The sequence below is a fragment of the Vicia villosa genome, unplaced genomic scaffold (genome assembly GCF_029867415.1).
Source record: "Vicia villosa cultivar HV-30 ecotype Madison, WI unplaced genomic scaffold, Vvil1.0 ctg.000790F_1_1, whole genome shotgun sequence".
Taxonomy (NCBI): domain Eukaryota; kingdom Viridiplantae; phylum Streptophyta; class Magnoliopsida; order Fabales; family Fabaceae; genus Vicia; species Vicia villosa.
In genome coordinates this window covers 656,641-672,872 of record NW_026705350.1, presented here as the reverse complement: position 1 = coordinate 672,872, position 16,232 = coordinate 656,641, and the positions used below count along the sequence as shown (strand labels likewise).

Here is a 16,232-nt window from a genome sequence, read left to right as displayed (position 1 = left end):
TCGGTTTCAAAGCTGCAGTGGATCAGCTGAAAGTCCTCAATCCGCGCCTGGTGACGAAGGGCATTGGTCCCTATCATAAGGTCGTGGACGGGCGAGTTGAAGCAAACCCGGAGTTCGAGGACTGGGAAGACGAGCAAGAGTCCCCGGGTGAGGACAACGGTGCCGAGGATGAGGATGGTGATGTTTGACCTGTTTAACTTTGGTTGTGGCCTGTGTGCCAGTTTTGTGGCCTGCGTGCCAATGTTTTGTGGCCTGCGTGCCAATGTTTTTAATGGGGCAATGCCCGGATAATGTTTGTAATATTTGGATTTCCCGGCCAGGTTGGTCGGATTTTAATACCATTCAGTATTTTATGCTTCAACATTTATTTGTGTTTATCTGATTTTTTATCGTTGGATATGTTTTGATGTTTATGCTCGAATTATGTTTGTGCTCGACCGAGGTTTATGGCCCGGGCGTGTGGGGAACGGTCCGGGTGCGCAGAGCAGGTGTGCGCTATAAGCGAGCTCGAGGCCGCGGTCGGGGCCAGGTGCTCGCGGCGTGAACGATCCCATCGCGAGCTGGGGTTCTGCCGTGCAGGTACTTCCGCGGAGGGTCTGTGTGTAAGGCCCGCCGCGTAGTCGGCTTTGCCTCTTGGTAGGGTTATCCGACTGAAGCTGTCGTGGAGCATACGCGCTTGTACCATGGCGCGAGTCCTTGCCCAGCTTTCCTCGTGTTCGTTACGAGCGGCCGAGTAGCGTTAGGTTGTTTCTAACTGTAGTAGCGTCTGAGTTTTTCAGCGTTCCAAGGTCGAGCGAGTTTTTCACCGAGTAGGTTCTCGAGGTAATACGCACCGTTTTCGGTTCTGTCGTAAACTCGGTACGGGCCTTCCCAGTTTGGGGCTAGTTTGCCTTCGCGTGAATCTTTCATGTTCCTACGGAGCACTAAGTCTCCGACTTCGAAGGAGCGCTTGATAACTTTGGTGTCATGTCTTAACGCTATTTGTTGTTTCAATTTCGCTTCTCGCAGGGAGGATCCTGTTCGGATCTCCTCGACCATGTCGAGCTCTTCTCTCATAGCTTCGTCGTTGAGTTCTTCCTCGAGAGGTGACTCAGTCCGACGAGACGGTTCTCGGATCTCCACGGGGATCACGGCTTCGGTGCCGTAGGTTAGCCTGAATGGGGTTTCGCCCGTGGTTGAATGTGGGGTCGTCCTGTATGCCCAGAGGACGCTGTGTAGCTCTTCGACCCAAGCTTTTTTCGCTTCGCCCAGCCTTCTCTTCAATCCACGGAGAATGACCCGGTTGGCGGCTTCAGCCTGTCCGTTGGTTTGGGGGTGCTCGACCGAAGTGAAGTGTTGCTTTGTCCCGAGTTTGGCCACGAATTCCTGGAATTTTCTGTCCGTGAACTGGGTGCCGTTGTCGGTTATTATCGCCTGTGGTACTCCGAATCGAGCGAGTATGTTCCTCTTGTAAAATCGGAGTACGTTTTGGGATGTGATTTTAGCGAGCGCTTCAGCTTCTATCCATTTTGTGAAGTAATCTACAGCGACCACCAGGTATTTGTTTTGGTAGGATCCGACCGGGAAAGGTCCGAGGAGGTCCATTCCCCATGTAGAGAAAGGCCAAGGTGATGAGAGAGATTTGAGCTCGTTTGGTGGTGCCAGGTGCATGTCGGCGTGACGCTGGCATTTGTCGCATTTCTTGACACTCTTTGGCGTCCTGCTGCATGGTCGGCCAGTAATAGCCGGCTCTGAGGGCTTTCCTAGCTAGTGATCGCCCACCGAGGTGCTGGCCGTTGATTCCATCATGGAGCTCCTGGAGTACCTCTAGTGCTTGCGAGGCATCGATGCATTTAAGGAGGGGGATGGAGAAACCTCGTCGGTACAGCTTGTTTTCGAGGATAGTGTATGAGCACGCTCGTCTCTTAATTGTTGAGGCTTCTCTCGCATCGGCGGGGAGCTCGTCTTTTGTGAGGAAGTTGTACACTGGGGTCATCCAGCATTGGTCGTCCCCGATGGCGAATATCTGTAGAACTCGCGCGTTTTCGCCTACATTTGGCCTGGGCAGAATTTCTTGGATAACCGATTGGTTTCCCCCTTTCTTTCTCGTGCTCGCAAGTTTGGACAGTATGTCGGCGCGCGAGTTGTGTTCTCGGGGGATATGCTCGACTTCTGCTTTGGCGAATTTTTTCATCTTATCTCTGACGAGCGCGAGATATTCGGCGAGTACGTCGTTTTGGGCCTGGTATTCGCCGCTGATATGAGATGCGACGAGTTGGGAATCAGTGTAGATCTTGACCTCTCGTGCCCCTATGTCCTCGGCGAGTCTCAGTCCCGCGAGGAGGGCTTCATATTCGGCCTGGTTGTTCGACGTGTTGAAGGAGAGGACTAAAGATACTTCTATGATAAGACCTTCGTTGTTTTCCAAGATAATGCCTGCCCCGCTGCCCGAGCTGCTCGACGCGCCATCTACGTAGATGGTCCACTTGTCTTTAGTTGTGTCAGGCGAGTCGGCGATAGAGGTCATCTCGGCTACGAAGTCCGCTAGCGCCTGAGCTTTTAATGCTTTCCTGCTTTCATACTGTACGTCGAATTCCGAAAGCTCGAGGGACCATCTTAACATTCTGCCGGCCATGTCTGGTCGGCTGAGGAGTTGTTTGATGGGTTGATCCGTCCGAACGAAGATTGTGTGGGCGAGGAAGTAGTATCGTAGCCTCCTGGCCGCTATTACTAGGGCCATGGCGACTTTCTCGATCTGTTGGTATCGTACCTCGGGTCCCTGTAGGGCTTTGCTGGTAAAATACACAGGTTTTTGCCCGTCTACAGTTTCTCGGATCAAAGCCGCGCTGACTGCCTCGTTTGAGACGGCCAGGTAAAGGTACAGAGGCTCGTTGTCGTCGGGTCGAGAAAGGACGGGCGGCGAGGAAAGTACTTGCTTGAGGTGTGCCAGTGCTTGCTCGCACTCTTCGGACCACTCAAAGGCTGCTTCTTTGCGTAGCAGTTTAAAGAAAGGGAGGGCGTGCTGGGCTGATTTCGCGACGAAACGTGATAGCGCAGTGAGCATCCCGTTTAATACTTGGATGGATTTTTTATTGTTAGGAGTAGGGAGCTCAGAGAATGCTCGGCATTTATCCGGGTTGGCTTCCATTCCCCGTTCGGTCAGATAGAAACCGAGGAATTTTCCTGCTCGGACGCCGAAAGTGCATTTCTCTGGGTTGAAGCGCATCTTGCAGGATCTGGCCCGCTCGAATACGCGCTCGAGATGGGAGGTGTGGTCGGTGTCCCCTCGAGACTTGACGATCATATCGTCCATGTATACCTCGAGGGTGTCGCTGATCTCCCCTCGAAACACTTTGTTCATCATCCGTTGATACGTGGATCCCGCGTTTTTGAGGCCGAAGGGCATTACGTTGTAGTAATAGTTGCCCGACTCGGTCATGAACGACGTGTACTGCTTGTCGCTCCTTGCCATGGGGATCTGGTTGTAACCTGAATAAGCATCCATAAAAGACAATAGTTTATAGCCGGCCGAGTTGTCAACCAGTCTATCAATGTTTGGTAAAGGATAGGCGTCTTTTGGACATGCCCGGTTAACATCAGTATAATCAACACACATTCTCCATTTTCCATTAGATTTCTTAACAAGTACAACGTTTGAGAGCCAAGTTGAATACTTGGCCTCGGAAATAAAATTTGCCTCTAGGAGGTCTTTTACAGCTTTCTCGGCAGCCTCCGCTTTCTCGGGAGACTGCCGACGCCTACGTTGAACTACGGCCTTTGCGGCTGGATCGATGGAGAGGTGGTGGCAGGCGACCTCGGGGTCGAGTCCGGGCATTTCCGCGGCGCTCCAGGCGAACAGATCAGCATTGGCTCGGAGGCAGGCTATGAGCTGCTTCCTCGGAAGGTCTGGGATCCCTTTACCGATTTTCACTGCTTTGTCAGGGTTTTCGCCCAAGGGGACCAGCTCGAAATCTCCGTCCGGAACTGGTCGGAAGGGGTGAGGTGACTTCGACCGCGTCTCTTCCCCAGTCTTTAGTTCTTCCTCTGCAAACCGGGCATCCAGGTCGACTGAACTGACGTTGGTTGTCTGATGCTAGTCTTCTCGAGGATGCTTGTCTTCGGCCCTTGGCTTTTTGTTGGAGCTGGTCGGTGGAGCGATCAGTTCTAATCCTTTGACGGAGGCGTCGAAGATTCTTCTGGCTGCTTCGATATCGGCGTTGATGGTGGCCACTCGTCCTGTTCTCGTGTAGAACTTCATCTTCAGGTGGACAGTGGATGGTACGGCGGTCAGCTCGGCCAGAGTGGGGCGTCCGATGATGCAGTTGTACAGGGTTTTGCAGTCGATCACCAAGAATCTGGTTTGACTTGCCTAGAGGCCTCCCCTTCTCCGAAGGTGACAATCAGCTCGACGTAACCCCATGGTTTAGTGGTAGCTCCGTTGAAACCTTGAAGGTCTGAACCCACATAGGGAGTAAGGTGCGAGTCGTCCAGCTGGAGTGTCCGGAAGAGATGAGAGTACATGATATCGACCGAGCTGCCTTCATCGACTAAGACTCGTCGGACATCGAAGTTTGCCATTCTGGCTCGGACGAGCAAAGGAATCGTGGCGTTTGGAGTTCCGCCGGGCAGTTCTTCCAGGTAGAAGGTGATTGGTTCAGACTTTCCTCGAAACTTTCGCAGCGTAGGGCCGAGGTCTGTGTTGGCGCTGAGCAACTCATCAAACTTTCTCTTCACTGAACTAATGGTGAGGGAGCCCGGATCTCCGTCGTTGGAGACGACCATGGCGAATGGAAATTCTTCCCATTTGCTGAGTGTGGCAGACACCCCGACCGATGGTATGAAGTCTTCAGGTCGGGTGACGGACAGGGCTATTTGCAAGGGTCTGTTGTCCGGTGAATTCCCCTCGTCATAGTTTCTGTGGTCGTCCCTTCGGGAAGGTTCCCCTTTCTGTGTGTATTTTGAAAGGCGGCCCTCCTTGATCAGTGTTTCAATTGCATCTTTGAGATGGATGCATTCTTCGGTCAGATGGCCGTGACTTCTATGGTATTTGCAATACTTCGATTTGTCGGTTCCCGGCCTTGCGGGGTTCGACTTTGGAGGCCTGATGTTTGATTTCTTGAAGTCGGTGTTCTGGCATTCGGCCAGGATCCTCTCTCGCGAGGTGTTCAGAGGGGTGTAGTCATTGAAGCGACCAGATGGTCCCCGGCGTTCTTTGATGTCGAGAGACCTGTCGTCTTTCCTTTTCTCGTGCCCGCGCCTCGAAGTTGAGGGCTCATAGTTTGAACTGCGAGCGGCGTCGCTGCCCCGCGAAGCTCTCGTGGCAGCAGCCTCTGCTTCCTCATATGCGATGAAGGCCTGAGCCTTGCGAAGGAGGGCGTTCATGGAGTGGACTTCCTCAATCTTGATGGCCTTTTTGAAGTCGCTTCCGGGGAGGAGCCCTCGTTCGAGTAGGTACCTCTTCATGTAGTCCTCGGTCTGCACTTGGACAGCTTCTTTGTTGAACCTGTCGAGGTAGTCTCTCAAAGATTCGTTGGTACCTTGGATTACCGCTTCAAGATTTGCTTCTGATTTCGGTTGCCGACGAGACGCGGTGAAGTGGCTTAGGAAAAGATCCTTCAGTTCAGTCCAGGAGTGGATGGAGTTAGGGGGCAGATTCCTGTACCAGTTCATCGCGCCTTTCCTTAGCGTGGTCGGAAAGATGCGGCATTTGATGGATCCTCGTACCACGTGGTAGTCCATGACAGCTTCGATGCTTCTTATGTGGTCATCGGGGTCGGTGGTCCCGTCATAGTGGTCCAAGGCTGGTGGTTTTTCCATCCCCCGGGGAAGACGAACACGCCGGATTTGCTCGGACAAGGGACTGCGGAAATCTTCTTCGTCGCTAGGCTCGGGGGAGTTTGAATGTCTGCCCCGCTGGGATTTAGTGCGTGTCTTGCCTGAGATTTTGCGGTTGTCTTTTGGAGAGTGCTCGCGGACTTTCTGCGCGGCTTTGGAGGGGCCTCGGTGCTCCTGCTCTGGTGAGAGACTCTTGGCTTCAGTGGTTTCAGGTTTATGATTCTTCCGAGTCTTTCGAGGTGGAGAGAGGGAATAAGACCGCTGGCGCCGGTTTCTTCTCGAGGGGGAGCGAGACCTAGATGGATTGCGCTTGCGATTTCTCCTCGGAGGAGACCGCGAAGAGGAATAGGAACGTGACCGATGGCGTCTCCGTTGGGGGGAGCGATATCGTCGCTTCCTTTCCAGGTCGTGGATGCGGTCGCCCTGTAGGCGGATGAGGCGGTTGGTTTTCTGCAGCTCCTTGAGTAGGAGGATGGCGGTTGGATCAGCGCCCTCGGGAATGTTGATTTGTTCCTCCTCGTCTGGGCTACGGCTTCTTCGTCTGCCAGAGGTATGGGTGAACGAGGAAGCGGGTTGCCCGTCTCGGGTATCAGTTTCATTCACCACTTGGAGCTGCTCTGGTTCAGTCTGGGGCCGGGTCTGCCCGTCTTCCCCGTTCTGAACTTGTCCTTCAGGATGGGTTTGTTCGACATTCTGGACTTGTTGAAGGCCGTGCACATGTTGAATGTGCTGGATCTGTTGCCTCTGGGGCTGCGAGGTCTCATGCCTCGGTCTTCTCTGTCCGGCAAGAGCACGTTCCTGCCGACGGCGATTCGTCACTTCGCGGCTGAAATCTTCAATCAGTTGTTCCAGGACGAAGGGATCATGACTGGGTATGTTGTTGTTGGCCATGACGATGGTGAAAGGTTATGCTTTGATCTTTGTTAAAGAGGGGGGAGCAAGGTTCCCACAGACGGCGCCACTGATCGTACCTGATCAGGAGAATCGTCAAGGCACAATATCTGGCTTGAAGAGCAAGATGGGGGGGGTACCTGCAAGGTTCTCCGATGCTTAAGTCAGTAGCTATCAGAGAATGAGGTTTAGAGAATAGAATAGAATAGAATACCTGACCCTCTAGTGAAAGAGGGTATTTATAGCCCCCAGCGCTGGGCCAAGGTTCCCTAATTGGGCCAGATCCAATTGGAGGCCCACGTGCTAGGGAACTGCCAGAACGTCCCGTGCTAGGGCTGAGTCAGCAGGAGACTCACGTTCTGGATTCACATAGCGTAGGGTTCGGAGATGGTTGACCGAATCCTTCGCTGAGACGTGACGCGTGGTCTTCTTGCGTGGATAACTCTTGACGGTTGTCCAGTGAGTGGGCCCAAGGATTTGGGCCTGCTCGACCAGAATCTTCGCGAAGGGCAGCCTTTATCGGTTGCCCAGTAATTGGGCCCAAGGGAATTGGGCCTGCTCGGCTGATAACAAGGGTTGGGCCTGCTCGGCCCAGTCCAGAACAATATATATCTATAATTTTCTATATATATATATATATATATATATATATATATATATATATATAAGCGGGTGTAATTTCGAGTTTCGGGTGCGGGTTTCACACTACCCAAACTCACACCCGAAATATCAAGTGGCACCCGAATCCAAACCCAGTTAACTCGGATTTTCACCCGTTAATTCAAGTTTGGGTGCGAGTCTATTTGCCATCCCTACTTATTGACCTTAAAAACAAAACTCTCAACCACTAATCTACTCGACAAAAAGTTACTTTTGAATAAAAATGAACAAACAATAACTTTTTATAAAACTTACGTTTTAACTCCAAAAATACAAATCATAATTTTAAATTAGAATTAATTTAAAAAATTTAATTTTATTCAATAACATATAAACATGTTAAAAAGTAAGTTTATCAAAGTGAATTCTTATTATTTCAAGGGTATCCATAAAAGTTTTACTCCCTCTAACCATCCTCTAACCATTATTATAAGCAAATATTATTTTATTATTTTTGTAGGTTGATTAAATAATTAATATATCTGATATTTTATGTAGACTAGATACATTTATTACTCAATAAACCTTAAAAAAATATTTTATAATTCATGGCCGGAGGAATTACATAACAATAGCATGTTTGTGTGTGCATTTTGGTCACCGCCGCCGCAAGTTTGTTGAAAACTTGACTACGAAAATGCACAAGCTATAAGCTGTAGCTTTTAAAGCAACGCGCGTACACTTTTTATGTATAAAGACCATTCCTTTTCCTTTAACCAAACAATTTTTGTGACGGTTAAGAAATGAATCAATTACAATCAGTAATCAATTTTGATGAGAATTATAATAGTCCAACTTCAACTTGCATGTGAATATGCACGTGTACGTACAATAAAAGATTCTCGTGAATCAACGGAGGATATGCTCTTCTCTTCACATAATCACATGTGACCCTCCTAGTTGGTTGGTGCAACAGTAGTACTACTTGACTTATATACTTTAACATCACGTTTTAATGTTTAATGCAAATAAGAAAGACACTGACATTTACCACATCTACCACTTTTCATTCCCACCGTCCCTTTAATCAAACAAAAACCATATCAAATTTCTGATCCAAACACCTTCTCCACCATTCATTCATTCCATTTATTCAACCATTTGCTTCAATCATTTACCTTATATAAAGGATCTTGTGTGTTTGTTTATTTGATTTGTCAAGTTATTGTTTTCATTTGTTGTCTTGTCTATACTACAAATATCTTTTCTCTGATCTTGCTTTAATCACAAAACATGTTGCTAAGAAGTTCTTCAACACCAGTTCTTGGTTCTCTTCTCTCATCCAGTTCCTTTGATAGTCCTAATCATCATCATGAACCTTGTCATGCACTCAAGCATCTACCACCACCAACACATCACAATCACAATCACAACAAACTCTCTTTTCACCAATCTGGTTCATTCAATCTCTCATGTAGTTCTTCTCCGATTTCCCCTTCCATTGCTGATCTTGAAAGACAAAACAAAGGGTTGATTAGAAGAGTTCAATCCGAAGGAAACTTGGAAGATCTAGCTTATGCTAATGAAGAGAGATTCAGTTATATGGATCATTCTTCTAAGAGGTATTCATTGAAACAAAGATGTTTGCCACTTGAGACTATTCCGTCTTTCTCTCTTTCTAAGCGAACCGGTTTGCCCGAAGAAGAGGAAGATGTGGAAGAAAGTGATGTTGAAGATGAAGAAGGATATGATGATGAGTTTAGTATGATGATGAGTAGTATGAAGGTGAGTGGAGAAATGGATAGAGTTTGTAGAGTGAGTTTTGGGGAGGAGGGAAAGGTTGGTAGTAAAGAAATGTATCTTGCAAAAGGGCTTGGTGTTGAGGTGTTTGGTGATGGAATAGGTGGTGGCTGCAGAGGAGGTAATGGAGGAGGTGGTGATTCTAATTCCATGAGATCTAGAGGGAATGATGGAGATAATAATAATCATGAGGTGGAAGAATATTACAAGAAAATGGTGCAGCAAAATCCTGGGAATTCATTGTTTCTGCGAAACTATGCTCAGTTTTTGTATCAGGTAACTTCTATTTCTACACACAAACTTGGTTGTAAACTTGTAATTGTGATGATTGGAAAATTGATGTTGTTTATGATTTGACAGAGTAAACAAGATCGTGAAGGGGCAGAGGAGTATTATTCCAGAGCCATACTAGCAGATCCAAATGATGGAGAAGTTCTATCACAGTATGGAAAACTAGTTTGGGAGCTGCATCAGGATGAAGAAAGAGCCTCTAGCTATTTTGAAAGAGCAGTGCAAGCCTCTCCTGAAGACAGGTACATTCGGATCAGAACATTGTTGTACTAATGTAATGTAACAACAACCTTAGATGTTGGAAAATCATTCTAACAATTGTTTGTGTTTTCATGTGATGATATGTCAGTCATGTACAAGCGGCGTATGCGAGCTTCCTTTGGGACGTGGAGGAAGATGAGGATGCAGGTTCTGATGAGATGCAATGCTTGCCTCAACATTTTCATGTGGGAGCTATGGCTACTACAGGTGCTTAGAAGAGAAATGCTGTTAACATTTTCTGATGTATATAAGGGTCTCTGAGATGAATTGAGATTGTATTGTAGAGAACAAGAAATCACAAGCTGAGTTTCTTTTGCAGTGTTGGTTCTTTCGGTCTGTAGCCATTTAAGTAATCAACAAACTAATTGATCAAGTGTTGTGTTTGAGATTTGTTCTTGCTAGTAACATTATAATCAATGGTATAAAAAAACTAATAAAATACACTAACTTAGGTATCACAACCAATAAGCTTAAAGTCAATGGTAAGTTCAAGACCAACTGAAGAGATAACAATAGCTTTATTTGTTGAATAATGCTACAGCAGAATTCTCATCGCAATAATTTAGTCAGAATGTGTTTTTGCTGGAAACTGTATTGAATATCAAAGGTCTAGTTTAGACTAGAGAACTTCATACAAATTTCCAAACTAGCAAACAAGGCCTAAAAATACGTTTGAAATGAGAACTTTGAAAGGTAGAGGGGGGATTTAATTTTCTTTATTAAAACTAAGTTAACAATTGTTTCTTAAAAGGATTGAATTGTTGATTGAGTGTCTATCCTGTTAATCAATTTTTTAGAATTTCATATATACAAAACCATCTCAACATTCAATTCTCAAACACACCCAAAGAAAAGGTTTTACCCTAATTTTCAGAACCCCTAGCCAAATTAAAACATTGAACCTTAACATTTCCCCAGATACTATCAAAATAAGTCTCAAGAAAAGCAATGAAATTATCAGAAGAAGCACAACCCTTGGAATCCTTTTTTCCCTTTCAACACTTTTTCTCATTTGAAAAAACATCCATCATCCTGACATGAGGTAATATAAATAACAAAACTTCCCACCTGAACGGCATCATAAAAACCATTCAAAGGGAACTAACTGATCTATACTCGCAAAACAAACTATTAAGTCTCAACAGCTTTTAAAGACACTCAAAATGTAAGAATCCTTTTCATGAAACCATACAAGGAAAATGTTGTGCACTAGATACCGAATCAAACTCAGATTTCACTAATTGTATAAGCCCCTCGAATTACATATTCAACCACGCTTTCACGACATCTTCCTATCGTGAACCATACTGAACATAACTGTCACCTCTGGGTCTGGTATAGTCTGAAGTATCCTGATAATATCCCCTTCCCGAGCTCCTACCACCAAAACGCCCTCTTGGAGCATCTGTTGGATAACTGCCTCTACCTCTTCCCCTTCCTCCTGATATAGACATAGGAAATCGATATCAATATTACAAAAACAAAATCACTACTTCATAAGAAAGCTAAAAGACAAAACACTCAAACTAACACAATACTAAAAGTATTGAGTGAAATCCATATTCAAAGACATCATTTTCAAATAGTATTGAAGAAAGAAAACCAGTATTAAGACGAGGTCAACAACAAGATACAGTTATTCGTAAAAGCACAAGAATAAAAACAAACTTCAAAACAAACAGGCTCGTGAATAAACCTTCAGTCTCTTGGCATGTCTACCTTAGAAGCACCCTAAATTATTTTAAAATATCTACTAGAATAGAGCGATAGAACAAAAGGCCTTCAATACCAAACCGTACATTCAGATCCAAACCCACAATTCTTTAAAACAACAATCATTCGACAGTTGCACAAATGTCCAATAACCTTTGTTGGCAACACTAAACCTAACCCTGAGTTAAATTAGGCAAACAAAAACAAGTATGCTACAGCTCCCATGATTTTTTGGCAATTCTCAACGCTGCCACCCATTCCTTTGGTAGATATAATAGCAGCAACAAATTGTCAGAAAAATATGCTCTCCTTTATTAGTTAACTCCTACCCTGCACAACCTCATGCAACCAAATGGATTCCAGAAATATGCCCACATAAATTTCAGAGCAAAAACGATTAATGATAAAATTTCAGCTCCCCCCACAAGGCATCACTACCAAGCAGCACCCAAATTGCAATAATTATTCCATTTTATCACACTTTGACTCTATAATACATGCCCCAGCCCAGTCATATTTCAGTTTCAAACAAGATCCCCGGGGTTGGTAAAGCCATCACAACAACCAGTACATTAGCATGTACAGCCATAACTATCAGTCCTCTGTAAAACTAATATGGCATGCACGCACAAATGAGACCCGGCAAGAACACCCACAGGTCTAAAAATAAGAGCACTAAAGCTACTGCACACACGAGAGACCCACATGGTCCCTTAAGCGACGGAAGTAACAACTAGCAATAAATACTTTCAAATCTTTCTGACTAAAAGGTAAAACTCTCATAACATTAGAAAGAGTAAGAAATTGAGGCAAAAGAAATGGACATTACTTCCTCCTCGAGTTGCACTGCTAGTGCTTGGTCTACGCTCCTCAATGTATATTGGTCTTCCATCCATATGTATTGGAGATGCCTACAATAACATTGCATAAATTTAGACAAATGTGAATAAAAAATTGTGTAACTGAATAATATGGACAGTGCAGTTATTACAGCATAGGTATAACAAGACAGTTGATGTTAATAGAGAAGCAGTGTTAGATGTAGTTTATAAGCAGAAATTTTAACAGCGTTAGATATCGATACTTGACATCAAAATGTAGATTAAATTAAAAACCTATATCCACAGATTTTGGATGCACAATAATATAGAAATCATGCTTCAAATATATATAAACCAGGAAAATAAAGCATAAAATTAAAAATATAAAATGAAATCACAACAATTTAACATGACATCCATATGAAAACATCTGATGATGACAATAAATCAAATGAAGGAATGGAGAATGTTATCGCTTTAAGGAATAGAAAAAAAATGATTAAGTGCATGTTGCAGTTTGACTGATAGCAAGATCAAGCAAATAAAAATGTAGAACCGCATCCAGTATCTTTATTATCTTTTCTGATTATTAAAGGTATGAGAAAATTAGATAATCAAATATATAATGTCTAAAAGCAAAAAAATATTTAAATAAAATAACAGCAAACCTGAAGCGCATTTTGAACGCCAGTAACATCTTCGAATTCCACAAATGCATAGCAAACTCCAATTTCCTGTAAACACCCAGTTCTATTTTAGATTTTGCTTTTTTCCTTGGTTGAATGTATAGTTATTCAGTTTTATGTAATGAGGAGCTACCTGCTTAACCCTTACGAATATTCCATCAGGCTTAATTCTGCCGAAATTCTTGAATTCCTGGTCAATCTCAGCTTCGGTAATATCAGCAGGCAGGTTTCTCACATAGACAGATGTTACTTCTTCTGGAACAGTTATAGATCAGGTGTTAACTTGATGACTCAACTGTAAATTCTAAGACAATATTGATTTCAAATCTTTAATAATGCACCTCAGGTAGAACATAGTCACAGAAATACCATTACCAGAGTCGTAGAACAAAACACCAATTTTACCATAGAGAATACTCGAGTAGTCGAGATCGATTTTTAAAATTCCCTTGGGAATAAAAGTTTATGCCTAACAATTTCTGATGTCTCTTCCCAGACAATACTGCTTAAAAAACATTTCAACAAGTAGGAGTGTAGGATAATAGTGTAAAAAATTAAACAACTGCCATTTAAGGTAACAAATGCAGCAGTCAAGAACACACCTAAAGTGACAGTCGGAAGGATGAGTAATACAAAATTCCCCACGTATCATCAACATAAGTACTAAAATTTATACAGATACCATACCACAAATACTAATAAAACAATTATATCAGGAAAAAGAATCAAACCTTGATCAAATCTGTAGCCTTCCACTGCTGCATCGGCCCCCGATTCTGAAACATAGGCAGATGCTGAGCTTGAGTGTTGATAAGCAGGCTGCTGAGCAGCAGGCTGTGTCACATGATTAAACTCTGAAGGAGGAGCACTTTGAAAAGAATGCTGTGTGGCATGTTCGGGTGCAGCGGGCAACACTGAGTGGCCTTTGGAGACACGTAACTACAAATTCATTCAAACATGACGGTATTAAGACGGCGGCAAAAACAGGTAAAATATTTTCCTTTACTACAGGTTTGAGTCCAGCAAACAACAAAGGGATATAAGTTAAACAGTGTCTCAATATTTAATGCCTAATATTTTCATTAAAGGGAGCTTCAAAAGTATTAAATTCTGACAAAAAGGAAACCTTAATTCCTTCGGGCTCGGGCCTTAGAATGTATTGGCTTGGCATTTGAAATATCCAAACTAAAGTTTGTAACTTTCTAAAACCAAAAAAAAAACATGCACTTATTTTTGAGCCTACTTCATGTTTAGATTTTCTTCCAGCATTAAGAGACAAAAAAAAAAAATTCTCTCGGCAGTTAAATGACAGCTAGTAATTCCATCAAAAACAAGTTACCATCCCAAGGAAAGTTCAAAACACAAAAAAACTAGACACGGATTTTTCAATGATGTCAAACTTTGTTTATGGGCAGTGTAAAGCTATGTAGCACCGCCACATCTGAAAAAGGGGGTGTATGTGTCCGTGTCGGACACTGACACTTGTGATTATGTTTAATTTATTCATTTTTCAAATTATTACACGTGTAGTTGTGTCTGTGTCAGTGTCATGTTTGGGGTGTTCGTGCTTCATAGTTCATAGGTGTAAAGAGATTTTTTACTGACACTACCAAAACTAAAACAATACAAAAAGATAGACACATATCCATCAATGATGTCAAACTTTGATTATGGGCAGTGTAAAGAGATTTTTTGCTCACACTGTATCAAAACTAAAAAAATGTTGTTTAATAAACATAAAAAAAGCTATAACTGAAAGTTGTACATACAATAGATGCATAAGTCTTCTTAGCAGGCTCCTCAAAAGACTCTTCCACAAGAGCGACAGGGGTTTCACGGATAGTATGAGCAACATTATGCACTGGTTGATATGCCTCCGGTGTAGGTGTTTCCTCCACCACAACTTCAGTCTCGAGATCTTCTTGTAATTGCTGCTGCTGCTCAGGAAGACTATACTTGTCCACTGAATCATCATCTATATGAACTGAGTTCATATATTCTCTGGCTTCTTCCTCAAAACCATAGTCCGAAACTGATAAAAAGATTAATGACTAAGAAATTATTGCACGAAGTATGCTTTAGTCAATGAAAAATGTAAACATACACATACATTTTTCCTATAATCTATATGAACTGAGTTGATATATTATCTTGCTTCTTCCTCAAAACCATAGTCCGAAGCTGATAAAAAGATTAATGACTACCAAATTATTGCACATGCATCTTTTAGTCAACTAAAAATTTAAAGATACACATACATTTTTCCTATAATCACCATCACCATGAAGCCAATTCTCCTAAGCCAGGTTATTTGAAAGTACCATTTACTAAATAGGAAGATACTGAATGCATGGACCATTAATTTTTTAACTAGGTTTTCAGTTTATATAAACCCTAAACAGATAGGGGCACAGACATTTCCGGTTAAACTAGAAACAAACATCCTTAAAAAATAATTCTGCAATAAAATACCTGGCGGTTCAGCGTAAGAAGCAGAAACATGTGGCTGTGATTCAATCCTCTCCGATGTCACCGGTATCAGATTCTGATGCACTACTTCATCCTCAACAAACTGAAATATATCATTGAGCACAAAGTAACCCTTCTCCTGAGGTGCAAGGAAGAACGTTTGAACAAACCTCTGCCTCCTATTGATATCCTTGATCTTAACAACCCCCGAAACCATGACAACCACTCCTCCATTCCAAGAGTCAAGAGAATTGATTGTCTTGATCTCAATTGCCGAAAAATTCAACGATGTAACAACATTATGAATTTGCTGCAAAACAACACAATCCAATCCAATCCAACCCAATCAACTATCCATAAAAATACCAAATCACTAACCCTCTGACCCAGAAACCACAAACTGAAAAAAAAAAAAAACAAATTTGAGCGAGTATAATATGTATTACCAACACATCGGATGCATTCTCGGTATAATCGCCATCAACACGAATCATTGAGCTTAAATCGGAGTAGAACTGATGAACAAGATCAGGCTGTTGACGAAGAACTTGATAGTACTGTCCAACGAAGTAAGAACCCACCTGCAAAATCAAAAAAAGACTATAACTTTACACAAATCAAAAAACCCAAGAACAAAATAGATTCAAAAAAATCAAAAAAAAAAAAAACCTGGGCAGCACTAACGGAACCCTGATACGAAGACGCCATAACTAAACTGAAATTGCAGAGTTAAACAAGCATGCAATGTTTCTCCTAGCTCTGGTGGCGGATCTAGGAGAGTGACGAATCAAGAAAAACCCTAAATCCTTGAGAACAGTTTTCCCAAAACGAAACCCCAAAGAAAAAGGGGAAAGAAAACGAAATCGTGGCCGTTGGATTGTTGTCA

General features: G+C 43.4%; 3 protein-coding genes across 3 annotated transcripts; 1 reads left to right on the top strand and 2 right to left on the bottom strand.

Moving 5' to 3' along the window:
- Positions 1-5,144: 5,144 nt before the first annotated feature.
- Positions 5,145-6,705, bottom strand: LOC131631207 (uncharacterized). The gene is made up of 3 exons (XM_058901988.1): positions 5,704-6,705; positions 5,435-5,592; positions 5,145-5,340 (listed from the first exon to the last, which is right to left on the bottom strand). Exons 1-3 carry the CDS (start codon positions 6,703-6,705, stop codon positions 5,145-5,147), a joined length of 1,356 nt encoding a protein of 451 aa, XP_058757971.1.
- Positions 6,706-8,324: 1,619 nt separating this feature from the next.
- LOC131631218 (uncharacterized) lies at positions 8,325-10,047 on the top strand. The gene is made up of 3 exons (XM_058902005.1): positions 8,325-9,381; positions 9,466-9,638; positions 9,746-10,047. The coding sequence occupies exons 1-3, from the start codon at positions 8,599-8,601 to the stop codon at positions 9,870-9,872; spliced, it is 1,083 nt and encodes a 360-aa protein (XP_058757988.1). The 5' UTR covers positions 8,325-8,598; the 3' UTR covers positions 9,873-10,047.
- Positions 10,048-10,705: 658 nt separating this feature from the next.
- Positions 10,706-16,232, bottom strand: LOC131631217 (nuclear transport factor 2-like). The gene is made up of 9 exons (XM_058902004.1): positions 16,016-16,232; positions 15,793-15,927; positions 15,350-15,656; positions 14,647-14,909; positions 13,609-13,816; positions 13,011-13,132; positions 12,860-12,925; positions 12,200-12,281; positions 10,706-11,098 (listed from the first exon to the last, which is right to left on the bottom strand). Exons 1-9 carry the CDS (start codon positions 16,052-16,054, stop codon positions 10,950-10,952), a joined length of 1,371 nt encoding a protein of 456 aa, XP_058757987.1. The 5' UTR covers positions 16,055-16,232; the 3' UTR covers positions 10,706-10,949.

What these genes read in the sequence shown, in the direction of transcription:
- LOC131631207 (XM_058901988.1), bottom strand. Translation starts at nt 6,705, where the DNA reads ATGGCCAACAACAACATACCCAGTCATGATCCCTTCGTCCTGGAACAA. An exon ending in CTGTCATGGACTACCACGTG is followed by an intron (nt 5,593 to 5,703) that starts GTACGAGGATCC and finishes ACTGAACTGAAG; the next exon opens with GATCTTTTCCTAAGCCACTT. An exon ending in ACCGAGGACTACATGAAGAG is followed by an intron (nt 5,341 to 5,434) that starts GTACCTACTCGA and finishes CTCCTTCGCAAG; the next exon opens with GCTCAGGCCTTCATCGCATA.
- LOC131631217 (XM_058902004.1), bottom strand. Translation starts at nt 16,054, where the DNA reads ATGGCGTCTTCGTATCAGGGTTCCGTTAGTGCTGCCCAG. An exon ending in AGAATGCATCCGATGTGTTG is followed by an intron (nt 15,657 to 15,792) that starts GTAATACATATT and finishes GTTGTTTTGCAG; the next exon opens with CAAATTCATAATGTTGTTAC. An exon ending in GCGTTCAAAATGCGCTTCAG is followed by an intron (nt 12,282 to 12,859) that starts GTTTGCTGTTAT and finishes ATGTTATTGTAG; the next exon opens with GCATCTCCAATACATATGGA.
- LOC131631218 (XM_058902005.1), top strand. Translation starts at nt 8,599, where the DNA reads ATGTTGCTAAGAAGTTCTTCAACACCAGTTCTTGGTTCTCTTCTCTCA. An exon ending in ATGCTCAGTTTTTGTATCAG is followed by an intron (nt 9,382 to 9,465) that starts GTAACTTCTATT and finishes ATGATTTGACAG; the next exon opens with AGTAAACAAGATCGTGAAGG. An exon ending in CAAGCCTCTCCTGAAGACAG is followed by an intron (nt 9,639 to 9,745) that starts GTACATTCGGAT and finishes ATGATATGTCAG; the next exon opens with TCATGTACAAGCGGCGTATG.